This window comes from Cololabis saira, chromosome 14, assembly GCF_033807715.1.
Source record: "Cololabis saira isolate AMF1-May2022 chromosome 14, fColSai1.1, whole genome shotgun sequence".
Classification (NCBI taxonomy): domain Eukaryota; kingdom Metazoa; phylum Chordata; class Actinopteri; order Beloniformes; family Belonidae; genus Cololabis; species Cololabis saira.
This window is the reverse complement of record NC_084600.1, coordinates 16200355-16218364: the sequence shown is the minus strand read 5'-3', so window position 1 is coordinate 16218364 and position 18010 is coordinate 16200355. Positions and strand designations below refer to the sequence as shown.

Here is an 18010-nt window from a genome sequence, read left to right as displayed (position 1 = left end):
TATGAACAAGAAATCTAATAAAGTTTTGAATAAAATCTGTCTTGGTTTGTTGTGTGCCTCTTGCTGGGCAAAAAGGGGGAATAATTGCCTCAACTCAATGAGCACTTGAAGAACCCCAGTATTTAAACTCTGATGTAGACTCTCAGTCAAAGGTTTGAATCAAGACAACTGAGGAAGAAAAACAAGCCCAGTTGCCTTGAGTCAAGTGTTTGATAGTTCCCAGTGACTTATAGTTTATGAACTTGAAGCATGAACTACATTCCTGAATTCACCTCTATGTAAAGAGCTAACAGATATTAATTATACCAAGGCTTAATTATACCGACTATAATAGTAAAAAACATAAATCAACACAGGAGCATTAACACTGTGGAGTTTAACTGTACTTTGAATGAATAACATTATGGTTATTGGTCTGACAGGCATCACAGAGACCAGGAAAGGACATAAGTAACCGCTAGCAGAAAGACATGAGTTAGTGATGTGAGGAGAATCAGTACGGAGCTGGGCAGGTGTGCTGTGAGTTAACGTTTACTAACGACTGCTAACATGATTTTAACCTGATTTTCACAGGTAAGTGTCTCTGTGTTAGTGATGTCCTGGCAAAATAGTTCCACTTTAATCACTGACCTCCCAATCTGCTTCGGACTATGTAATTTCCACCAGACAGACACTATCCATCCACGTGTTTGTCTCAGCTGTAACTGCAAAGAGGTTAACTGTAAAAAAAAGGGAGTATCAGATATGCAGTCCGAGAAGACGGGATCTCTTCTCTGTTGAAGAGCTGACACCGCCTCGTCCACCGGGGGCCCCGCTCTTTCACAGAGCAACGATCTGCTCATTGTGGCAGGGTGGAGGATTGGGCGTGGTCTGCGGGGGAGCAGTGCTCACGTAGGTGGCGCGGGTCGGTTCAGCTGATTGGGCACAGGTGCGTCCAATCATTCTCTCCTCCCTGCCTGTGCATTTAAGCGGTGGGCTGATTGTGCAAAGGGGGCTGTAGAGTGTGATGACACGGACCTGTTTGAGACCCGGACACAACGGCTGTCGTGTGGGTACGTGTTTGGTGACAAATAAAGTCAACCATTTCTCCGCTAAACTTCGTGTCCTCATTCCTGTAGACTGACCCCGGTAGCACGAGTTGGCTACACTCGTCTTTCCACTTGAGCAACATGGAGCTTTGTCTTCAGAGCAGTGAGATAATGCTGCAGAGAGATACGCTTCTTTCCCTGCCATGACTCTGTTTTCACTTTCCTGCACATTCAGTTTTGTTTGGAGAGTTGCTTTCTGCAGCTTTTCCAGGCCTTCCTCTTCTCTTCTTCAATCATCTTTAGTTTTCCTCCATTTCTTTCATCTTATTAGTTATTGCAAAACATTACCTACTGTAGAGAAAACATAAAATTATTGGTAGACGATGACAGAACTACCATCCTATGTTTATTTTTGGGGTTTCTCGCTGTAATCGGCCTATTATAAGGTCAAGTCAACTTTATTGTTAATTCTGGCATGTGCTACACAATACAGGATCATAATTGTCATCCTCAAAGGCCTTACGGTGCGGCAGCTGAACAAAAAACACACAAAAAGAATAAAAATATAAAGAAAAAAAACGTTTTTAAAGAAATATGTTCTGTACAGTATATGAAATATAAGACAGGAACGGGTGGAATGGATGAATAAGGTCTTAAAGTTTCAATGTAAAGCAGCAAGAGATCAAAACTTTGTGAGGGGGGGAAATAACTACCAGTTCTACTTGTAATAGTTCATATTTTTAAATATGCTTTTTCATTGCTTCAATGGGGCCTGTGACCTGAGGCAGAGAGGAAAAAATGCAAAAGAGGATTATGCAAACGAGAGATCCTTCAGTGGAAGCATACAGCTGATGTTGCAGTTCTTAGCCGGGGACTGTAGCCGTTTGGACAACCAGAGCGTTCCTGTCTAATATGTGTTGCAGTGACATAGAATGTTAACTTACTAACAACTCACAGCAATAATAACAAATCAACCAAATACAGAGATAGCAGATGACTACTTTGTAAGAAATACTGACTCTGAAGTTTTCCTTTGTCAGGTTCCTTTAAAGATACACTTTTGTATAAGTCATAGATTACAGCTATAATTGAAGTGAGATCATATTTTACAACACAGAACAAAAGAATACAAAAAGATAACAGACGATTCAAGTTGATACCAGACAAAACGGGGTATTAAACGGTCAAAAAGGAGTAAAATGTTCAGACAACTTTGATCAGCTTTGTTTTACATCATCAATAAATATGTCATGTAGAGCAACAGGAAATGTTGAGGAGTGGAAGTAAGCAATTACAGGTAGGACATAAATAAGTAAATAAAGAGGAAAAATACAAGCCTATACATCTATATATAAGATCCAGTCACAGTCCAGTCGACTTTCACGCCTGAGTCTTGTCAAGGTGTGGAAGAGTTGGACCCAGATGCAGGAGTTTTAAATCAAACCAAAGTGCTGCTGAGAAGGATTCTTAAAAAAACAAGAGCTTGAACATGAAAAACCTCAAAACCTGACAGGACACGTGGAGGGAAGAAACAGTAAGGACCAGCGAGGAACAAAGGAAAGACAAGACAAGATATACACACAAGGATTTGATGAGACACAGGTGCAAACGATCAAGACGGATGGGAACAAGCGAAGTCAAGACAAAACTTAAACACAAAGACACGGGAACTAAATACCAAGTTTACTGGTCTAAACGAGGTGTGGCTCCGTACTTAAGAAAACAAGAAAAAAGACGAGCAGATTAGTCACGTGTCTCAAGAGTTTCTTTTAAAGGTGTATATATATATATATATATATATATATATATATATATATATATATATATATATATATATATATATGTTTGATGTTTTTCTTTCTTGCTTTCTTTTTCCTTCTAACTAATTGCACATCAGGGAATTTTCTGAGCAGTTGATGAAAAGTTACATCTGCTCCTCTCTCCAACTCGCTAGACCTGCTCCAGTTTGCATGCTGGTCCACTGATGATGTCATCAGGTCCACCGTGAAGCCTTCGCTCTGACGCTGCACACCGTCCTCTCCCATCTGGACCCATGGGAACACATACGTGAGGATGCTGTTTGTTGTTCCCAGCTCAGCATTCAACACCACTAGTCTGGGAGCTAGTCCAGAAGCTCTAGATCATGGACCTGAACTCACTTGTCTGTAAATAGATTGTAGATTTTCTGATGGACAGAGCGCAGGAGGTGCAGATGGGTGGCATCTTGTCCTCCACTTTGACACTGAGTATAGGTCCCGCTCCAGTTTATATTTCCTGACCATCACAAAAGACTGTTCTTCCTGGGAGCCTCAGGAAGCTCCAACTTTGCCCCATGACCCCTCTGCACTTTTTACCGTGCACTGTAAAAGCACTGAATGTGCCTTGACTGGCTCCTTCACTTCCTGGTACAGCATCATCAGAGCACTTAAACTGATTTTAAACTGGAAATTAGTTTGATTATAAATTTGTTATAGCAGATAAGATTGTTCTAGTACATTATTAGAAAACTGTTTGAATTTGACTGCCCTTGTTTGCCCTTTAAAGTGCCCTGAGATCACTTTTGCGTGGGGTTGATATAATAAACATAAACTAAGATGGATGAAGTGAAATAGTTGAAGATAAGATATAAAATACTATAACTGAGGATGGATACATATGCATAAACCCTGAACACTCGCCAGGTGTGAGGTGTACATGTGGGCCTGCGTGCTGTTCTCACGTTGACCAGCAGAGGTCAGTGTTGAACAACATTCCGACCGACACACCTCAACCTCTGGCCACAGCAGCTCGCAGAGGAAGCTGCAGATGCTGAGAGGTACAGTGACCTCTGAGTAATTGACAGGCATTTGCTGTTACGTTTTGGCTACTTCTACAACCTTTTATTTCTTGATTATTCTTATTAACGAGGCTACAGACTCCTGTTTTCTAATTTACTGTATATGAAAACATATTTCCCCCACTATATTAATAAAAATGACACAAATAATAATGTATTTAGAAATTATCTAAACAGATTCACAGCTGGAGTTTACAAATTAAGGATGCAAATCTAAAAATACATGTCTGCATTTGTATCAATCTTTATTCATAATAATGAGATTTAGTCCAACTCCTCTGGGCCTGCAAGTGGGGAAACACGTGCTAATATGTGCAGTAAAGTGTTGATTCATTAGTTTTCGGTTATTCTGTTAAGAATGTATCACTGAGCTATAATTTTGCATAATTTTTTATTTGAATTCACCCCCCACCCCCGCCTCCTTTCAATCCTGCGTAGTTACGTTGAGTGCTCGTTTTGTGGGGTTGTGCAGTTGGATCCGAGCAATTGTTGCAGCAAAGGATCGCATTTCAGACACACCACAAGCATCCACACTGACTTTAAATATTCCATGACCTGGGAGTGTCCTGCCACTTGCCTTCTTCCATTCTTTATGCTTATGCAGAGGAGCTGCTGCCATGGCATCGGGTGCAGCACACACCGGAGTGAAAGGACAAACTGCCACTAGAAAGTTGCATTGGCAGCTTTGACGACCTGTTTGATTGACCTTGTTTTGCCACACTTCACCTACGGTGTGGACTTGTCATGACCCACACCCCTATTTTCTCTTCTCCTCCTCTATCTGCAGTGCATTTCTGTGCGCAAATGTCTATGCGCCTTTCATGGCTCCGAAAGACAAAGAGAAACTGTTGCCTTCCCCGTTGTGCCGCTCTACGGGCCCTTGATTAGAGCTCAAACTCACAGGGGACAGAATTAGGGCAGAGCCATAGTCTCCAGGTCAATCTGGTGCGCGTTTTTCTACATCCACGACGCGCAAAGAAAGGCGGTTCGTCTGGGGCGCACAGGTGGGCGCGCTCTCCAAGGTGCCAACGGGGACGGCGCGCCTCTGCCCAGCAAACACTGCGGTCTGGACGCAACTGGACCACAGAGCTGAGGTCGGCCCTCGGTTTTGGCTCTGATCTATCGTTCCGCGGCGTTTGATTTTGGGGGAAAAATGGATTTGGATGCGCGGTAGTGTTGGGAAGAGAGGAGGGGACATGGGCGGGGCGGAGGCGCCTCTCGTCTCCCCTCCACGCGCAGCGGGGCAGCAGGGCTGGAAAGACCTCCGGGGAGAACAGTCGCCAGTCCAGCACGGAGACCTGCCTGGACCAAAACACGCGCCTCGCACTCACCAGGATTGCCAAATATTCCTGAAAAATATATCTGCTATTTATGGCATGTGGCTTGTAACTTTACTCCTGCTGTACTCTCTCCAAGAAGGTAAGAGAAAAAGAAAATGCTTGGCATATTTGACACTTTAGACCTCTCCCTATGAGTGCCAGACTATCACTGGTTTAAGTTGATTTAAAAGTGTGTCAGCCATCAAATCATGCTTTGATGTCTGCTTAAAATGCCACTGACGAGAAAGATGATGCTTTAAATGAAAAATGTATAAACTTGATGCGGCAGACTGAGCAGAAATATTGCGTAATTTAAGGTTTAAAGTGTTGCGTTTCCACCTGGATGTTGTGTAGTTTAATGCGGCGGACCTGAATGCCTCAGATGGTGCTGATAGCACGGATTGTTTTCGCATTACCAACTCCAGTTATGAATATGTAAAATGGCTGAATGGGGAGAATGAGGTGCAAACAGAGAGACAGGGAGAGAGAGGGGGAGAGAGACACTCAGACATAAATGAAAACATGCATAGGCCTGCAATTATGGAGATGATTTTCAATTTAAGAACAAATTCACTCAAACTGGTGCGCTCTTGTGAAGTTTTCTGATGGATGGTTGCGATTTTTGACATCTTGATGCTTTCATTGTGTAGCTTTTGCTAATTGCAGCTGTTCTGGTGGGCTGTATTTGGAGCAAGCGCTCGCTTCTACAGAGATGCTCTTATTCTTGCATGAGAAATTAAGGGATTTGTCATTTTTGTCCTGCCTAATTACAAATTGTTGCCATTTTAAAGTGGATGGTAAATAAAAGGCCCTCTCTCCCACAACGGCCTTATTAGTTTAATAGGTATACACCCACATAAAGGCCATAATTAGAGTATTCCGATTTGCCTTCCCCCATTTCATTCATTTGCTCTTTTAAACAGTTCCTTTAAATTATCTTATGTGGATATAAAATGATGTCCATTTGCTTGAATGAATTCATTTTTATTTATTTATTTTTGTTCAGAATGCAACAAATCCCTGACCCTATTGCAAAGTTGATCTTCTGCTATTACCGTGCATTATGATAATCCCGAACAAATCTGCGTGGAAAATAACAGAAATTCAACACTATCTCCACACGAGAGTTTTTTACAGGCCTTTGTGTATCCTGCCCGTTTGGACACATGTTTACATGATTTTGTCCTCATTAATAGCCAACAAGGCCCTGAAAAGGTGCAAATGTATTAAAGACAGAAATTAAGAAAAATCTGGGATGTAATTTGTTCTGGGCAGAAATATGTCCCTAATGGAAAATGATCCAACAAATGCTACTAGATCCACATTTCATTTTATGTTGGGTCATTTTATCATGTATATTTTTGAATATCATCAATTTATTTTTAATTCACCTTTCGTTTGTGTTTTAATTCGCTCCGTTTTTATTCCAGTTTTAAAGGCGTGATTTCAGAGCGTCACGGGCTTCTGCCGGATCATATAAATATGCGCAAATTTATTTCAGCAAATGAAAAGAAGTCCCGGGGAGTGGGTGTCGATTAGAGACTTGCCCGGTCATGTTCCTCACTAATAGCGCACCTGGACCCCGCGGACGCGCGCGCGCGTGGACGAGGGCAAGTCGCGGGGACGCGCCTGATGGTTTTGCTTGTCCATGTTTGACACTTTTAAATACTGATTGTTGTTTTTAAAATCCAGACAGGGGCCTAATCAAGGAAGTTATTTTTCTTTTCGTTTTTACATAAAAAAAAAAGATGAAAAATAACTTTCAAATTGGTGGCAGGTTATAAAGTGAGCCCTGATTCTTGAATGGAGGATTATGCAGTTTATAAACATTTAGTGAGCTATTATACCCTATTTAATATTTGAAAACACCTACTTCTATCAGTAAATCTTGAAATAAATTAGCTTAAATGTGGATTAAGTAGTGGGGAAGTAAACCAAGTTTATAGAGGGGCCTCTGTGCCGTTTTTAAAAACCTTAGAATCAAAATCCAATCAATTAGACGAATTTTCAAAATTGTTTATAAGAAATTACAATAGAACTTGGATTTTAATTAGAGGTGTTTAATAAGAGGTGCGAAAAGCGTGAGTTGATCCCTCTCCTTCTGTTCTCACCATTAACCCCCCCCTTACACACACACACACACACACACACACACACACACACACACACACACACACACACACACACACACACACACACACACACACACGATAGAAGCAGCCCCAGTGCACCCGCCACCACCCCCCCACCCATGGCCAATTCCCTCTGCTTCCATTGCAAGGCTGCACAATTAAAGCTGCAATCTGAGCAATATGCACCACTCAATGGCAGAGCTGCGTGGCCCACTGGGGTGCCAATCATTTCTCAGACAGGACACAGGACTGTTTCTTTTTTTTTCCTTTTTACCAACTAAAACCTGACTTAATTTTACAATGAAATACATTAAAAAAAAACAATTACAGGAAAAAACTAAATACACAGCAGTCCCTGGCATTCCTGCATTCTCATTGGCCTGTAAATCAGCTATGAATCTAAATGAGATTATTTGCAAGAACGAATAGATAAGACAGTTAAAACAAACAAACAACATCAAAAGTTAATGTAAAAAAAAAAAAAAGAAAATCTCTCCAAAGAAGTCTGTGTAATGACACAGCGGTGCTAAATTGAGCTCAGGCTTCTTCCAAATCTTATTGGATGCTGGAGCTGCATATTTTTAGGCGGAGGGAGTTTTCAGCAAATGTCAAATCTCTGAAGCAAGTAGTTGTTTTTGTTGGATCTCCCTCTATCTCCATCTCTCTCTCCATCTCTCCCTCCCTCCATCGCTTCCTCTCGCAGTAACTCCCCTCCCTCTCTCTCCCTCATCACTAGGCAGAATTAAAGGCTGGGGGAGGGGCAGTTTATGCAGACTGTGCTGGGACTTGTGATCCGCAGATTTGATATTCACATTAAGAGAGAAACTGGCTGCTTTGATGTGAGGGGAAGCAGGTCCCAGGGGACTGCTGAAGTAGCACACTTTTTTTTTCTTTTTTACTGACACAGCACAGTCCAAGGGGCCGGGGGGGGCGGCGGTGGTGGTGGGGGGCTCGGGGAGCAGATTGTCGGGGACAGGGTGTGCAGAGAGACAATGGATGGGGAGCAGTGATACCCCTCCGTTGATTAGAGGTAACCTCAACAACCCCCCCCCCCCCCTACTTCTCGAACCCGCCACCCACCTACTTATGCCAGACCCCTGAGGATGATCTATAAGCTTACATCTATCTTTATCCCCTTTTGCATCACCAATATTCACTTCACACCCCTTCTCAGACTCTCCGCCGGTGCCTCCTCTGCTTCTTTATGTTTCCACACAGTTGCAGCCTCTGTGCCCCCCCCCCCCACATATGGAAGCACAACTTTCTGTCCCAAATACACCTGAAAGATGAGTGACGGAGGGATGGCAAGCCGAGAACGGTGTGAAAACAGAACTACAGTCACACTGGAAATGAAGCTGTTTCCGAAATAGCAGGAGCGGATGGAGGGGGGGCGGAGAGGTTTTTGATAGATTACATCAATGATGAGCGAAGCTTTCTGCCAAGCTGCCAAACTGAAACCTACTTTTGATTTTTACCACTTCCATTTGATAAAATAAAATAAAAAAAAAATCTAATGTTATGACAATGATTTTAACATTGAAAGGAAGTGGAAAGATGGAGACGGATGAGAGCAGCCTGCGCGTGTAATGTAGCTGGGGAAGGGAGCTCAGATATCTGGAATAGGGAGCGTGTGTGTGAAACATAGGGGGGTTCTCGAGTTTATTTACCCACTCAACACAATACAGTTGTGAAAGTCAAGTGTGTGTGTGTGTGTGTAGACGCTTGTGCACACTCACATCCTGGAGAGGTGTAGATCAGCTGCATTATGCATGATGAAACCTTGCATAGGTTATGACTTCTGCCTCTCTGACATACATATTCATGCATAGCTCCCTGGCAGGGTGTGTAAAATAGTGACTGCGACTGTGACAGCCTAAGCTTCAGCTCCAGCAGTGCCATCAGCACTCCAACACCTTCCAGCAAGGGCTGGTTTTCTCTTTTGGAGCTGTGTCTGAACGGGGCTGATGAAGCCTCCTGGGTGCAGGTGAACCGCAACAGCAGCAACACTAAAACCTCGCAGCTTTGTCAATAATGGGTACTCTACTTTCCACATGCTGCTAAGGTTAGATCCTCATGGACATCACTAAGAAAGATGAAGTCGCTGAAGGGGGTATATGTGTGTGAGATATAATAGTGTGAAAGTTGTTAAAGCCTGTAAAAGTTTTCATTGCAGGAATTCCCCTAGGGTACAGTTTGGCCACAAACATGTTTTACAGATCCCTCTTTGAGGTGTAATCTTGTCACTGAGGAAAACACCACAGTTAGGAATGCTGAAGCAATGTAACACCCATTCAGCCAGTAATAGATGATTCAAAATAATGTTGTAATTCCTCCATCACATATAAGCTCCGTAAACTCTTGCCTTTACTTAAGCTTTTCATGGCGATGTTAAGAAACTTTGTTTTCATGGCCAATGTTTCCCAGATGTTTGCAAGTTTATTTGATAAAAATAGGTACTTGAGAATTTCATCTTTGATCATGAGGAAAAAATACAATTTGGAAAACTCTGAAAAGATTTATCAAACCCTATTTCCTAGGAGTGGGTATTGCCAAGGACCTCACGATACGATACGCATCACGATACTTGAGTCATGATACAATATTGAGATATCCATGTTGCGATTTTTCAATGTTATACATAGTTCACTGAAAACTGTAAAAGGCATTATGCTTCTTAAAATCAGATTGTAGTGATAATTCTTCAGACAAACTGAGTCAAAACAATGTAATTCAAATGATCCATGCCGTTTTATTGTAACTACAAGCTAAAGTTACAACATATGTGCATATGTTTTTTGTTACATATTATTTAATATGAAATTTACATTAACAATATTATGCAAGCCCATGTATACAATAAAGCCTTCCTGGATTTACAACCCGTCTGAAACATGATTTAATATTTTTTTTTAAAACAGTATGCAAATTTTGAATATCGATATTGAATCAGCCGTCAAAATATCGCAATATATTGCCATATTGATATTTTTGCCCACCCCTACTATTTCCACATTTTGGTGGCACAATTGCAATTTTTGATCTATTACATGATCTGTGTAGTATAATTCTCAAATCTGAATCTTTAATATGTGTCACAAAGTGACAGGATTTGCTGTTGGAAATTAAATAAAAAAGCAAGAATAATGGATTTCAGAATTCCCACTTCAAAGGTGCAGTGAACCTAGTGTGATGTGAACGTAGTGTGACGTGAACGTAGCGTGATGTGAACGTTAGTGTGACGTGAACGTAGCGTGATGTGAACGTAGTGTGACGTGAACGTAGCGTGACGTGAACGTAGCGTGATGTGAACGTTAGTGTGACGTGAACGTAGCGTGATGTGAACGTAGTGTGACGTGAACGTAGCGTGATGTGAACGTAGCGTGATGTGAACGTGACGTGAACGTAGCGTGACGTGAACGTAGCGTGATGTGAACGTAGCGTGATGTGAACGTAGCGTGATGGGACGTTAGTGTGATGTGAACGTAGCGTGATGTGGCGAGTGGAGAGGCTGGACAGCTGTACCCTGAGCTGGTATTGTGTGACACTGATGCCTCCATGAAGAAAACAAAAAAATCTCTGGCTCCAGTGGCGTCACATTCAAAACAATTAAATCAGCTTCTCTCATGAAACATAAAGCCAAGAAATTTCCACCACGAGTCATAATGTCTTGTTGACTAGATGTCCATTCAGCTGTCAAGGGTCATTGTTCATCTCCAGCCTCTAGAAAGACCCGACACGGTGATGACCAAAGGAGGAACTACAGACGTCTACAAACATGACAAGTTTGACCATAATATACCATCTATGACTGCAACGTAACTGCAGCGGTTCAGACTTCAACTAATCCGAAAGGATCACTTTTGATCAGTTGTTATTTCAGACACCCAAAACCAAAACAAAGTAAACAAACTTTTGCAATGAATTAGTAACTCATATTAAAGCAGGATTAACATGCAACTGTCAGGCGTGTTCAGATTTCTAATTTCTGCTAATTGAGAGCTACCAGAGGGACCTGAAAACAATCATCCTAGTCGTTTTGTGTCTTTCCTAAAGCTCGAATAAATGAGCGATAAACAAATTCACCCCATAAAAAAGTAACAAAGAACGAAACACATAGTCAAACAGGACTGATTGCAGCAAAAACGTATAAAACTAAGTCTAAATTACACGAAAATGGTCTCAATTCCAGTCTGAACCACTGAGGCCGAGTCCAGCCAGAACGCTAACCAAGCAAACGGAGCTGTTTGTTTTAGCGGATCCAACCTGATTTAATGTGCAATCACATCGCTTCCAGTAATCGATCCCTTCTCAACTGTGGAGCAATATTAACCAAAAATACTGAAGTAAACACAGATGGCAACTTTTGCTTGTTGACTTCATGTTCCGCTGACGGTGCAGAGCGAGGTGGTCGCTATGATGCAACCCTGAGAGGATGAGAACATTTGGATCATTGGGTTCTGTTGTTGTGTGGTTCACCTGATTGAAATGACACTTGATTACGAATGAATCAACCCGGATAATCCAATGTTTCAATCTAATGTTTCACATTGTATTGATGCAACAGAAATGGTGAGACGTTCAGTTGTAAAGTCTAAAACTTGGTTGAAGCAGCTGAAGAGGAAATGTGTTATTATCATTCCCCGCAAGAGCACAACAACGGTTTTAAAGCTCATTCACATACTGCACAGGTTTTTGAAAGTACTGCGTTTGTATCATGACCCAGGTTTTCAAGCCCACGAGCGTCTGCTGTGCTGAATATCAACCTGACTGAAAACAAAACGAATATGATTCTTCTTCGTTGCATTTTTCCACATGAATTAAAGTAATGAGACCAGGTTTCTCTTCTCTGCGTGACAAAGGCAAAATAATTAGTTGAATAACAGCTTATTCAACGTTACTGCACCATTGTCTGACTCTGCACTTCACCGTACCATCGTTCTCTGTCGTAATGTGTTAATTTTTAACGGGCGTCACGTGTTTCCCTGCACATTTCTGAAGTAATTTAAGAGTTGAATCAGGAAGGTGTAAAATGCAGAGTGCAGCTAGTCAGAAGTAAGCTTGCTGACATGCAGCTCTGACAATATATATGAACCATAAAACAAGGTTTTTGAGGCATTATCACCAATTTAAGTAAAAATAAACCACAACAAAACAAACAATTAACATGCAGTGGCTTTTTCATCAGTGAACACTAATACATTAAAGTATAGAAATGCTTAGATTTTGTGACTGTAACCTTTTGTATATCTTTTCATTTTTTAACCCTGTAATTTCAGATATATCATTTTTGATAAATGTCTGAGACGCCTGCAAAAACAAAAATAGTTTTATGCTATAAAATTAATGTTTAAAAAACAACAACAAAAAAAACAAACAATGAATTTAACATAATAATAAAAAAAAATTATTATTAAGAATCTGTTAAAGACAAAACTGGAAGTGTTTTTAATTTCAGTCTAAACTAAACACTTCAAATGAAACAAATATTTGTAAATTTTTTGTAAATATTATCCATTTCTTTGGTGTTTACTATTTTTTTCTCTCTTGTACATACTCTTTTTCTACTTTTTATATTGCTCTTTTTATTGTTTACAACTACTTATTGGTTATTTCTATTTTAAATTTTTTGTATAAAGTGTGTGTGTGTTTTGGCTGCTGCACGACTGAATTTCTCCTCGGGGAGATAAATAAAGTCTTCTATTCTATTCTATTCTAAATATAAAATTAAAAAACAGCAACATAGGAGGTGAGGCTATGAAGGGCCTGATATGAGCTGAAAGAGCAGCTGACCGCTGACCTGTGGTCACAGGGCCATTTTTGGTGGTTGTGTGTGTAATATAATCTTGAATCAACCGAGTGCCTCTCGATTGAAGTAATTAGTGTTGAATTCCATCAGTTTGACCTCGGTTTAACATTGAAATGATGCTGTGCGGTTGTATGTTGACATGGCTCCAAATGGACAAGATTAACGTTCGTCCTCATCAAAGAAACTGAAGTATGTTTTTATTAAGGCGAAGCCTTAGTAAGTCATCAGAAACCCACACAAATGTTTTTGTTTTCTTGCCACACGAGCCATCAAACCACTTGGCAGAGGGGGTTAGCATCATCTGATCTGCTGGTCCTAAATGAAGTGGAAACACATATCTGCTGTTTGAGGTGCGCAGTACACCTGGCTGCTTGTGCAGACTTTTCAAAGCTAATTAATTTATTGAGATTTTTCACCAGCAGTTACCTGGAAACCTGCTAATATTTGAAGCTATGTAAGAACATTTGGGGTTTGGAGCTTAGAAGAATGGCAATATTTCATCCTGTTCTCACAAAAAAGAAAGAAAAAACATGAAATATTCATGAATTTGATTATAGCAGGAATTATTATTATTATTATTATTATTATTATTATTATTATTATTATTATTATTATTATTATTATTATTATTATTAATGATTTTTTTTTTTTTTAGTAGCACATCTTAAGGAGAAGTAAGTGAAATATTAGCAAGAATTAGATGATTTTTGAAAGTATCAGTATCCTGACACAATCAGGTGTAGTGTGGAATCTAGGCAGATTTAGGTAGACTTACTATTAGTAAGGGATGAACTGGATTTTCCTCACTTTCCTTAAGGAAGACACGGCCTGAAGAAAAAGTAAAAGAAAGTGAAATGACCTCCAACATAAGAATTGCCACCAGTCCTGTTGTCAGCTCTCACAGTCACCACCACGAAGAATCATGTCTCTTCTTTGTTTTCTTTGTTTTTTTGCAGCGCTCCTGCCTCCACTGATGCCAGATTATCTTTTATATTAATCTCAGAACACTGATTTAAGTATTATCAGGAAGTAAAATTGATTTTTAACCACTAGAATTAAAAATGCGTCCTTAAAGGATTACCTTCTTTTCTGCATGACATTTCTGTTGTTTATGAAGAGGGAGGGATTCATCACAAGCTAAAGAAAAGAACAAATAAGAACATTGATTTGTGAGGGAAGTTGTGAAACCATCGATTTAAAGACAAGTAATGAAGTTTTTCTAAATGTAATCAAACTATTTTAATGGCTAAACCAAACCGAAGCTGTTTTACTCGTGATAATGAGGCATTCTGAGAGAATTTGGACTTCCCCTGCTGTGTAGTGTCTGGTTGGAGCAGAGAATACAGGAAACTCGGTTTTGTTTACAGCACATCAGAGATGGTGGGTAGTGCTCCCTTTTCTGCAGCAAAGCTTTGTCTGCAGAAAAGCTCCGGAGGATTTGCTCCTGCAGTCTCACAGGGTTATACATCATTTTTATAATTTCTATATTTTTATAATTCTTACAAAATTGGTGGGTTGGTTCTCACGTGCAGCCTCTCATGAACATGTCAAGGCTGCAGTGAACGTGAAAGTGGCTCAAGTACATTTTAAAGCATAAATCTAACCTTATTTTAACCTTTTTATATGTAAGAGGAAACCATGGCCAGATGGGGTGAAAAAAAGTATAAAGTCAATTTAGTTGCACCTTTGGAACCCTTATGGCAGTAAAATATCAACATAAAAATAGATAAATAAATAAAATCTAACATATTAATGAACGAGGCCTTCACAACACTACTGGATTTCAGTGAGATTATTCTCGTAAATGTCCGTCTAAAAACGGAAAGCATTCATTTAAATTAATAGATTGTCTCTCATGACACATAGGATACATGTGATGAACATTATTGCGTGAAAATGTTTAAAGATGATGAAACCAAAGTTAAAAAGAAAGTGACTTGTGTAATTACATTTTGTCCCTGCTACACATTTCCCTTCATTAACTCCATGCTGTCCTGCAACAAAGTACTTCAATGAGCTCATATACTGATTTATTATTTTACTGGGATGTGTTACAAGGGTATATTTTTTTTGCCAAGTAAAAAAAAGCGTTCATTAAGCATAAAACATTATGGCCCCATATAACTATAACTTAAACCTCTGATCCGACATATACCTGCTGATTACTGATTTTAATGTTCAATGGGGCCCTGAGCATCTCCACAATGGCCTTCTCCAAATAACCCGAGAAGTTACAGCCGTTGTACGCTCAGCCAACTCACTGGGGTTTCTGTTACTTATTACACTTAAATTACACATACAAATATTCATGGCTCAAATGTTCAGACATGGGAGACTTAACATTTATGGGGTTGTCATCGATCAGATTCTGTCATGCAAATATAAATGACGGCATCCTCATGGTTTCATTCAGAAATACCCTCCCCAGCAACAGAGGGAGCACCGGTTGGACTGCGCTACTTGTCAAACATGTGAGGCTGAAGAGTAAATAGAGCGGACGTGTGGTCAGAGCTGTCTCACACCAACAACTGATGCTGACATGATAATTCATTTCAGAATACCAAGCATGGCGCGGTAACGTAAAGCATACCAGCGGTGGACAGATGAAGATAAGGCTTTTACTGGTGAACGGGAGAGGTTGTAACGGATTCTTACTTGCACAGGTTTAATTACTCTGTAGCTGCTGTCAACTGTCAAAAGATGTCATCTTCATTCTCCCCACTATTGGCTCTTGACTGACAAGTGAGCAGGATGCCCATTCTGACATGAAGTTGTCACTCAGCTGCAGGCAGATTAATGGAAAGAAGTCCGTGTCTGAAAGGGGCTTAAAAACAACACAGATACAACTTTTAATGTTTTGCCTCATCTGGGAACAGGGATTATGTCAGATTCGGTTTTATTTCTTCATAAAGTCGATGAATTTGTCTGATTATTTTGATTAAGGTAATCATAGTGGCAAACGATTAGATCTTGTACATTTAAACTTTTACATTTTGATTGTTTTTTTTTTTTATCCGTGTACAGCTTAAGTGCCACCATGGAACCCCCCCCACCTCCTCCTCCCAGTACAGCTGAGTGCAGAGCTTCTTTCTGAGTGTGTATGCAAGTGTTATTGTGTGTATCTGTGTGTGTGCGTCAGCCTGTGTGGTTTACTTTGGTTTTGACACGCTCCGAGTGGCGGGAGTTTGCTCTGATCCCCTTTCTAGTCCACTTCCTGCTCCATCAGCCCCGTGCTTCCCAGCCCCCCCATTGCCCATGCCCCCAGGACATATAATCTACTATATGAGATGTTCTGCTTCCCCCTCTCAAGCTCTCAGGGTGACCCCCTCACTCCTCTACTTTAGTGCTGTCCCCCCATTGGGAGATTATAGATATTGCAATCTTTAATATGGGCTTTATGCTCAGGGGCCATTATCAGTAATCTGCGGAGGGGGGGGAGTCTGACCTGGTTTTTGCAGCCCACCGCTGGACTGCCAGACACATTTTCATGTACCATCTGTAACATGTTGCCTAGTTTCATCAATCTCTGACTAGTGACACCTCTTTAAAGGGAAGATGGAACTATTGATTAACCCCCTGGATGATAAGATAGTTGTTGTTTTTTTCTTCTTCGATCTGCTGCATTGAGCTCAGTGCCAGCACATCGACTGTTTGCTGTCAAACCCTCCCGCAGCTTCAAGTCTGGTTTAATGCGGAAATGTTTACATCATATGATCAACTATATTAGTTTCATTCCCAGTTTGCTTTTTTTTTCATTTCTTTTTGAGCTTTTGAAGATCCTCAAGCAATAACATACAAAGCTTAAGATAAACTTATAATAATAATATTGGCTTTATTTTTTTATTTTTACCGTAGTAACTATTCTAGTTTGTGATGTGAAATTTTAGTTTCAAAAATCGTGATGCTTTGCCACTATTCCAACATTTCAATGCTATTATTATTAAACCTAAAGAGAATTGTATTTTCCATTAGGATGAGATTAAGAGTGAAGGTTCATTGATATCAGAGTAGCTGATATTGAACATGTGACCAGTTAGCTGGTGAGAAAGTTTGTGTGGTTTTGTTTCCTTATGAGATGTAAATGCTGGTGTGGTTTTCTCTGTACAAAACAATGCGATCCATCCAAACGAGATATTTCAGACTTTTCATATGTATAGCATGCAGAAATGCTTATTTTCAGGTATATTTGACTTATAAGTGATATTTTGTAAGATGCCAGTTTTTCATTGAGGGCTTTAAAATGTTTCCTGCTTGGAAACTTTGATCAACTCTGTTGTGTAATGTCACAAAAAGTCTATAAAATGACCACAAGAGATTGTCGATCTGATCTAAATAATCATATTACTGTGTGTAGAAAAAACCCCGCCTCTGAACTAAGTTCTAAGAAGAATGAGACCTGAATGCTTCAGGAATGATTGCCTCCTTCATCGATACCAACAGGTGCTAAAAAAAAGTACTTAGCAAATCAGCGAGGAGACATAGGACAGTTATTTTGACATGCATCGATGCAGTGACAGTCACAGTTTGTGTCGCAGCGCTGCAGTTGTAGCTGAAACAGAGACGCTGAACCTGCTGAGGTGTTACATTACTGAACTGCTGCCAGTGTTGTTTTGGAAATGTGAGACAATAAAACGCTGGTGTCGAGATTACAAACCATGAGCGTGCGTTTGTTTCCTTTTTAAACTCTGTTGAAAAGGAACTCAATAAAGGATCAAATCAATGAGCAGAATCTTTAATGGCATTAGTAAAACCCAAGACCCTGAAAGTGTGGATGGATGGATGGATGGATGGATGGATGGATGGATGGATGGATGGATGGATGTTTCATGTTAGATATATAGTGATCTAAACATTAAGGGAACCTTTAAATCAGCCAATTGGGAAAAGGA

The 18010-nt window shown here is 40.3% G+C and overlaps 1 protein-coding gene across 1 annotated transcript in view; it reads left to right on the top strand.

Annotated features, from left to right (window-relative positions):
* Positions 1-4935: 4935 nt before the first annotated feature.
* Positions 4936-18010, top strand: part of LOC133459715 (cell adhesion molecule DSCAML1-like) — a 69767-nt gene continuing 56692 nt past the window's right edge. Inside the window, 1 exon segment of the mRNA XM_061739935.1 lies at positions 4936-5283. Within this exon segment, the coding sequence (XP_061595919.1) occupies positions 5028-5283 (256 nt within the window). The 5' untranslated portion in view covers positions 4936-5027.